Source organism: Myotis lucifugus, unplaced genomic scaffold (assembly GCF_000147115.1).
Source record: "Myotis lucifugus unplaced genomic scaffold, Myoluc2.0 scaffold_92, whole genome shotgun sequence".
Classification (NCBI taxonomy): domain Eukaryota; kingdom Metazoa; phylum Chordata; class Mammalia; order Chiroptera; family Vespertilionidae; genus Myotis; species Myotis lucifugus.
Genome location: NW_005871140.1, coordinates 1151481 through 1160905, shown reverse-complemented (window position 1 = coordinate 1160905; position 9425 = coordinate 1151481). Strand labels below are relative to the sequence as shown.

The following is a 9425-nucleotide window of genomic DNA, read 5'->3' as shown; positions in this document are numbered from 1 at the left end:
GGGTCCCCACTGGGGTGCCTGGCAGCCTGGGTGAGGGGCTGATGGCTGTTCATAGGCTGGTCAAAGCCCCCGCAGTGGGGACCCTCACCCCCATAGAGGTTTGGCCAGTCTGGGTGAGGGGCTGATGGCTGTTTTCAGGCTGGCCACACCCCCTTTAGGGTTGGGGGTCCCCACTGGGGTGCCTGGCCAGTCTGGGTGAGGGGCTGAGGGCCGTTTTCAGGCTGGCTAAGCCCCCCGGTGATGGAAGCTCCCAGCCTCTCCTTTTTTTCTGTTTTTTTTTTTTTTTTTTTTTTATTCTGGGATTTATTTACCTTCTATAATTGAAACTTTGTTGCCTTCAGTGGAGCTCAGAGCCCCACTGCAGGCAGGAAGCTTGGCTTCCTGCTCGCTCCAGCTCCGTGGCCACGGCCACTGGAAGCAGGTATCTGGGGGTTTATTTATCTTCTATAATTGAAACTTTGTTGCCTTCAGTGGAGCTCAGAGCCAGCTGGGAAGCTTGGCTTCCCCCATCACTGGAGCGCAACCAAACCTCCTGCTCGCTCCAGCTCCATGGCTGCCGGCCGCCATCTTGGTTGGGTTAATTTGCATATAGTCGCTCTGATTGGCTGGTGGGTGTGGCTTAAGGTGTAGCGAAGGTACGGTCAATTTGCATGTTTGTCTTTTATTAGTGTAGATATTTTAAGGCTGGAAGTCCAAGATCAGGGTACCAGTGTAGTTGGGTGCTGGCCTTGTTACAGGTTATAGACTTCTTTTTTTTTTTTCTTTTTTCTTTTCTTTTTTTAAAAATAATTTTCCTCCACCAGGGAATTCGAAATTATAGTCTCCTTCTTGGGAGGGGTCTGGTTACTCAGAATCCTGGGTCTGGATCTGGCAAGTTATGAGAGAGCTGATCACAGTGGATATAAATTAGATCGGTTCCGCCGGGTTTGCGGCGGACACTCCGTCCTCCTGTGTGGCTCTCGGCTTCTGCCAGGTTGTAGACTTCTTGAATCCTCACATGGCCAAAGGAGAGAGAGGCCTCTCTGCAGTCTCTTTTATAAGGGCACTAATCCCATCTGTAGGCTCTCAGTCTTCATGACCTAATCACATCCCAAGGACCCCCACCTCCTTGAGCGCTGGATTTCAACATGAATTTCAGGGAACACATTCAGGTGATTGCATCTGGCATTTTCATTATTTGTATAGCTTCTGTAAATTATATCTACCTTTTCTTGGCTATATATAACTCATAATCACTTAATGAGTTTACGTTGCTAATTATTTGAAAGAACTTCTTTCAATGATATAAGTCAATAGAGAATTTTGATAGGTTCACACTAAGCTTCCTAGCAGGTATATTTAAAAGAAATGAGAGCTGTTAATAGTGCAGTACTCAAAAGTACTTTCCCCTAAGCAATCAACACAAATTGTCTAGGTGGTTCAAAGGCTATGCATCTTGAATAACTCTAAGAAGATTAAACAAGTTTGGAAATTAGTACTTAAGGAATCTAGAAGATTTTCAAAGTATATCAGTATATTGAAGGCTCTGAGAGGCCCTGTATTAAGAGAATCTGTTAACTTTGGTTAAAGTTCAGTAAAGTTAAACTTATTTGACATTGCCCAGAGCCAATTTTACCTTATCATTGGTATGAGAAACCAATCACAACTTAAACCATTGGTTATTCACACTATTTTGGAACACTAGAGTATATAGAAGGTGTCTTGATGTACATAAGAAAAACTAGTCAACAATGACCTCAACTTAATTTCAGTTACAACACCTTTTTAAAATTTGATTTGCATGTTAATTTACATAAAATATCCTTGATTTGTAAAAAATGTATGTTATTTTCTGCCTCAGTTGACCCCAGATGTTAAGATAACTACTTCTAATAATAATAAGTAATACTATTTTTGTAGATGGCTATAATTTTTAATGAATTTTAGGGCTGTATTAATTTCAGCTGATCATTACAACCCTTTCATATTGAAGTGGCATATTGTCTCATTAATAGATAAGAGTAAGAACTATAAAAAATCATCTCTTTCAGATCTTTAATTTTTTTGCTCCCACACTGTGCTGTTTCACAAATATAAGAATTAAAGTTACTTCTATCAATGAAATGAATCAGTTTTTCATATAGCAAAATGTTAGCCTATATATTATTATAATATCAGAGCTCTGTTTATACAAGATATTTTCTAAAGTGTTTAAATTATGTCCTGTTAATGCAGATAACCCATTGTAAAAATGATTGTTATATTTTATTAGTCTTATGATACTTTTGTTATATCACATCAATTTTATAATATCTTTTAAAAAAAGCAAGTGAAAGTGATTTCTCATTTATTCATTCTTATCAAAAAAAGCTTTTAACTGATATATTATTAGTAGTTTCCTTATTATTTTATTTGTGAAATGTATGATTGGTCCTCATGCAACTAGTTATCTCTTTATTGATGTCTTGAAAATTAAGTTATTAACAAAGTTAATTAAGTTAAAGTTTTTAATGAAGATTTTTGTTTTCTAGTTACTCGAATGTATTAAATGACTACAAAATAGATATTTGTCAATTCTTTAATACTCTTTCTGTTTTAAAATGATAGTTGTTTTGTTGGGGTTTTTTTTTAAGGAGCTCTCTAGCAACCTTTGATTCTAATTACCTTCCTCTCATCCTAATCACTAAACACCACTAATTGAAATAAGTCTGCACCACAAAATTGACAAATATTTAACTCTGTCCTTGAGTAAAATGTTAAAGAAAAACTAAAAAAATTATCTTTGGCTTTAACCTAAAGATAACATCAATTCATTTACTGGCATTAGTAATGTTGTAATATAATACAGTGAAATTGCAATGTCCGTATATACTTTCTATGAAATATTTATCAGTTGGACAAAACTACAGTAAAGTCGATATATTGTGTTTTATATTCATTCCCAATAGAGTTTCATTAGGAACTACTGACGTAAATTGGCAGTGTTTTTACCACAGATCTTTACAAATATATCTAAAATTTGGTCAAAGAACATTTATTTTTAAGTGCATATATTTTGTTACAGTTTTAAAGGCTTCACAGTTCATTTTTCTTTGAGAGCTTTGCCTATATGTGAATATTTATACTGCTTATACTGCTGCTGTAGCTAAGAACTGATCTATGACTTAAAAGTGGGAATATGTTTTTATAAAATTACGATATTGCTGTTACACATGTTCTGTTGACCCAGAGGACACTGGATTGCAGGGTCATTGTTGGACTTTCAGAGGAGTGTTTCAGCTTGAGGTCTTTATGCATTTGGTGGAGATATAAGTCAAATTTCCCAACTTTGATTCTCTAAATCTGTATTTCCCTTTTGAGGAAACACACTACAGTGGCTTTTCTGGTTTACCACATTCTAAACTTGTATGTTTTGGGTCATGGCCAGTATCACTGACTCATAGCCAGGCTGTAGGGGGTCCCTGACCTTATGGTGTGTTTTCACTCTAACAAGTTCTGAAGCAAAAAACTGGCCATCTCACTTTCCCTAGGAGGCAATGGAGGCACCATACGATTACACCACCCACTGCTTATTTCTACACAGTGAGCCAAAACCACAATAACACGCTAACTACTGTGTTGCTTTGAGGGCCTTGTGAATTGGGATAGTACAGGTCCAGATTATCACCTATTTTCTATAAATAAATATTTTATTTTTGCTAAGCAAAATGCAGTCTAATAACAGAGGCATTATAATACTTGCATCTTTAATAACATGATTTTTCTTGAAGGAGAGAAGTCCAGAATAGTAAAAATAGTTAATAACCTTTTCCAAATATTTTTGTAACTTAAGAAACAGTCACTTGAACCAATTTGCCATTTATCATTGAGTCTTATTCTGAGTGATAAGGAAAAACAAATCATTAAGTAAACTCTATCATATATCACAAAATTAGTGACCTTTTCATGTGTGTGTTGTTGTTTTTTTTTTTGTAGATATCAAGAAATACTGAAATGCTTATTCCAGAATCGAGAAGAAATTAGGAAAGAATATCTGAAGTTAGAAATGTTACTTAAAGAAAATGAACTTAAGTCTTTCTATCAACAACAGTGCCATAAACAGATAGAAATGATGTGTTCTGAAGACAAAGTAGAAAAGGTATTTAACAACTTTTAAATTAAATATTAGAAAATGTAAACCATGGGAACTTACAGTTCTAGAAATTTGAAAGTCATTGTTATGTAATCACCCATTCTTGACAGCCACCTGGCAGTTCTGGAGAAAATGTAGTAAGCGTTGTTATAAAGGCATAGCTTATTGTACAAGAAAGAAAATCAGTGGCAGCTTACTTCTGTGAGGGTTGTTGAAATGCCTAAGATGAATGAAGTTAACACACTCAAGGAGAGTTGAGTACTAAAGGTGAGGCAGGGGGAATAGTCTATGCCAGATGCAGGCAACTTAGACCAATGGCAATTTTTTCCCCAGGGAAGAATATTTTATCACTGACATTATTAGAATTTCCATAGCATGGTATTAAGAAAAGCAGACCAACTTTGAGTTGGTTTTATTTAGTGCAGTAGTACACTGCCCTCCCTTTCAAAGCACACAAAACACTCTTACTTCCTTGCCTTAGATGTATACCACTATTTAGGTAATGGACCCAAGAGAGGCAGGGGGTTAGAAATGACAGCCACCACATAAAGCTGGGAACCTCAGAGGCCTGCATCCTTCATATTGGGAGTGCACCAGGAAAAAAATCTTACCAACTAGCACAGGAAGACAAGGCAACAAGCCCAAGTGATAAGGAAAAACAAATCATTGGAAGACTTTCGTTATAGACATACTTTTCACAGGATTTGAGATTTGAATTCTTACAATATTGTGTTTTATTTAGCAAATTTCTAAGATGAGAAGTTAACATAGAAAATGGTATCAGACCAGTGATAATCTATGGGCACCTGGGCAGAAGTAATGCAAAATGAACCTAGTAAAATACCTTCAACTTAAACCACCAATGAGAATTTACTATCCAAAATTCAAAAAATGTGGTGGAACAGTTCATCATAAACAAATCAACAGCTTACAAATATGATATAATACTCAAAACTTTAGCTAATAGAACAATCTAATAAAAAGTATAAAAATGAATAAAGTCATCAAAATGAATGAATGAATGAATCAAAGATAAAAGAATATCTATATCTGAGAAAAAAACAAATGAAGTATCCAGAAATTAAAGTTTAGTTAATAAATTTAAAATTTCGCTTTATAGATACAATACTAGGCAATGTTTTAAGTACTTTATGTATATTAAATCATTCAGTTCTATGAAATATATACTATTATTATTCTCATAATTAAGGTGAGGAAACGAGGCACATATAATTCATTTTGCCCAAGGTCGCAGAGCTCATAGGTGTCAAAAAGCTGTGATCTGAACTCAAGAAAGCTGATTCCGGAGCCTATGCTCTTATCTCTATGCTTTTTGCATCTTAGATATAGCTAAAGAGAGAATTAAGGAACTGGGAAGTCTGAGGAAGTCAGAGGATAAAAAGATGGGAAATGTGAATAAATGGATAGACTCAAAATTCATGCATTTATCTAACAGGAGGTGTATTAGTACAAAAGGTGAAACTATAATATGCACAGTTTAAGGCTCAGCATGTTTTAGAACTAGTAAGATGTAAACTCAAGAAGCATGAGTTCTAAGCATCCTATATAATAAAGGGCTAATATGCAAATTGTCCCCTTGACCGGGAGTTCAACCAAAATTTCGACCAGAGGGCGGGGGAGCAGGCTGGCCAGACCCGCCTTGCATGAATTCGTGCATCCAGCCTCTAGTGATAAAAATAAAATGGTATACATGGACATGTACAGAGCCAGGTCACCAAAGAGTGGAAAAATAAACATTTTGAAAATACTGGATAACTTTTTTTTGCCTCAGTTTTGGTATTCATTGAGGATCAGGTTAATTTTATTTTTTATGTATTTATGTAATATAATTACATGGGTATTGCACAAGATACATTCATATATTATTTATTAAAAAGCTTTCTCTTATTACTTCCAAGTTCTCTTAGACCACCACCTCAGATGTGTTTTCATGTAGTTTTCTGCTTCCAAAATCAGCTGCAGGAGCATATATTAATTCATGGGGATCTGTTTTCTTGGGTCCAGCCATCATAATCGATGATTATCAAGTTCAGTGTCTTTTTGGCAAATAGCCCAGACAGGTCAAGCTGCTCTAGCCCACAGTTTCTATGAAAGTGTGCAAGACCCTTGGGGTAAGAAACCAAAAGGCCAGTTTTGATCTCAGTTCAGGCCTAGGTTAAAACACAGAAAATATTTGGAATATCCATTATGCATTAAGCAAGATCAGATATTTATGACCATTCTGATATAAGCTCTATTTTCAATTATTTGCACCAGCCAACCTAAAGGCCTTATAGGTAAAATCAGAGCAGTAAAACTCTATCTCTTCACATCTTTCAAATTGGAGTGAGGACAAGAATAGGACATGTATCTATTTCAATTTTTAGTAAGAAAATCATGGGACTTATCAGTGTATGGAATTTTCAAATGAAACATTTAAAGAAATGTATTTTAACACACTCATACACGAAAGTTATTTATAGTCTTCAATTTGGCCATTCTGTTTCTGAAAGCCATAAACTCTCAACATGTAATTTTATAAAATGACTCACAACTCAGTTTTTATTTTCCTGCAAGCAGTAGTATTGTGAGATTTCAGAGAAGAAATAGCTTTAAGTACGAAAGTATAGCCTTACTTAATAGACTGCAGTAGCACACTTATGAGAAAATATACTATTTTACTAACATCACATGCATCAGTTATCCTAAGAATTAAATTGACTTAAATGCATTGTTTTTCAGGCCACTTGCAAACGAGATCATAGACTTGCAATGTTAAAAACTCGTCGCTGCTACTTACAGAAGAAAAGGGAAGAAGAATTGAAGCAATTTGATGAGAATACTAATTGGCTCCATCGTGTCGAAACCGAAATGAGACTCTTAGGTCAAAATGGTGATATTCCAAAGGTACAGACGTGTATACAGGCATACCTCATTTTGTGAGTTCATTTTCAAACCACTGCAATTAAGCAAATATCGCAATAAAGCAAGTAACAAATTTTTCCCAGTGCATATAAATATTATGTTGATAGTATATTGTAGTCCTTGTATGCAATAGCATAATATGTAATAAAATGTTTATGCCTTAATTTAAAGGTATTACTAAAAAAAATGCTAACCCTCATCTGAGCCCTCATTGAGTCAAAATTTTTTTGCTGGTGGAGAGTATTGCCTCAATGTTGATGAAAGCACAGTATCTCCAGAGCACAATAAAACAAAGTGTGCCTGTATATTCAGATTTATTTTGTAAGAACTGAGCTCTTTGACTCATTGTCTTTGTTCTTGAGTGGATATTTTTTGTAAGAAAACTATTGCTCCATTTCTCTGAGATTTAATTGACTAATTTTACGTTTTTAACTGAGCATATCAACTGCATCACTAATTGCCTACTAGATTTGCCTTTACTTTCAGAAGAGTAAAGTTACTTTTAAATGTTATTCTGTTTTGTTGTTAATCCTCACCTGGGGATATTTTTCCATTGATTTTTAGAGAGAGTGGATGGGAGGGAGGGAGGGAGCGAGGGGGAGAGAGAGAGAGAGAGAGAGAAAGAGAGAGAGAGAGAGAGAGAGAAAGAAACATCGATGTGAGAGAGACATATCAACTCTTGCCTCCCTCACGTGCCTTAACCAGAGCCCAGGATTGAACCTGCAACCAAAGTATGTGCCCTTGACTAGGGATTGAACCCGTGACCCTTTGGTCAGTGGGCCAGTGCTCTAACCACTGAACAACTGGCCAGGGCCAATGGAACTGATTTTGATTCAAATAACTAATACTTTAAAAGAACTTCTTTACACGGTTTTGTTTTGTTTTTTCTTTATCCTCACCTGAGGATATGTTTATTGATTTTAGAGAGAGGGAGAATGGGGTTGGAGTGGAGAGAGAGAGAGAGAAACATTGGTTGGTTGCCTCACATACATGCCCCAACCAGGATCAAACCTGCAACCTTTTGGTGTATGGGTCAACTCTCCAGCTGAGTCACTTGGCCAGGACCTTTACACTTTTTTTAAAGGAGTAGCAACTTTACTTTGATGTTGCTCTTCTGAAATTTTGTACTATGTATAAGCTAATTTTGGTATTTAATTCTAGAATCTTTTAATTTCAAGAAAAGCAGTAGACTGAAAATGTAACTTGAAATTCCAAGCTAGTCTTGAGGCATCTAAAACTGTAGAGGTTCATCATAAAATGCAGCAGTCTCCCTCAGCTACCCAAGCCATGTTCTGGATAAAAAGTTTCAGAGAAAACAGCTGATATGTCTAGCCAAAGGAGTGTTTCTCATTCAGTGTACAAGCACTGATTCTCTGGGAAAGTTAACAGATGTTGAATGTTTATCATAGCTTTTGGTTTGTTTTACTTATTTATAATGAGTTTTATTTATTTGCTAAAGACCATGTGTATCTAAAGCAGTCTTAATCTCAAGACAATCATTGTCTAAATGACATGAAATTATCAGTATTTTTGTTAGAATTAAAATTTTTTTACCTTATTTTACAATAACTACTAGATTCTTAGTTTTCTTTATTACTATTACTTATGATCATGATCTAATAGAATATTTAGCTCTTCGAGTGAGCAAAAGCTTTTTCATGAAGAGCTAAAAAATTTTGTGCATATAGTAAAATGTAACAAAATTTATCATTTTAATCATTTTTAGGTGTATGGTTCAAGTAGCATTAGTACATTCACTAAAACATTAATATATATAGTTTTTAAGTGTTTTTTTTTTTTTATTTTTTTATTTTTTTTTTATTTTTCGCTAAAAGTATTACAAAGGGTATTACATAAGTGTCCTTTTTTCCCCCCCACCCTTGACAGGCCCCTGCCCTCCCTTACCCCCCAGTGTCTTATGTCCATTAGTTATGGTTATATGGATGCATACAAGTCCTTCGGTTGATCTCTTATTCCCCTCCCTCCTGTCCCCCAACCCTCCCTGGCCTTCCCACTGCAGTCCGACAATCGGTTTGAGGCAGCTCTGCCACTGTATTTATTATTGTTCAAAAGTTTGTAATGGTCTTAATTATCCATGAAAGAGTGAGATCATGTGGTATTTTTCCTTCATTGACTGGCTTGTTTCACTTAGCATAATGCTCTCCAGTTCCATCCATGCTGTTGCAAATGGTAAGAGTTCCTTCTTTTTAACAGCAGCATAGTGTTTTTAAGTGTTATTACTGGAGTATTTTCATCACAATAGCCTTACCTAATTTATATTATACTCGTAACTAGAGGCCGGGTGCATGAAATTCGTGCATGGGTGTGTGTGTGTGTGTGTATCTGCAGCCAAGCCTGCACCCTCTCACAATCTGAGACCCCTCGGGGG

At 35.8% G+C, this 9425-nt stretch overlaps 1 protein-coding gene across 1 annotated transcript in view; it reads left to right on the top strand.

Moving 5' to 3' along the window:
* The window catches only part of KIF18A (kinesin family member 18A), a 77636-nt gene that overhangs the window by 24026 nt on the left and 44185 nt on the right, over positions 1-9425 (top strand). Inside the window, 2 exon segments of the mRNA XM_023756393.1 lie at positions 3955-4117; positions 6854-7050. Of these exon segments, the coding sequence (XP_023612161.1) occupies positions 3955-4117; positions 6854-7050 (360 nt within the window).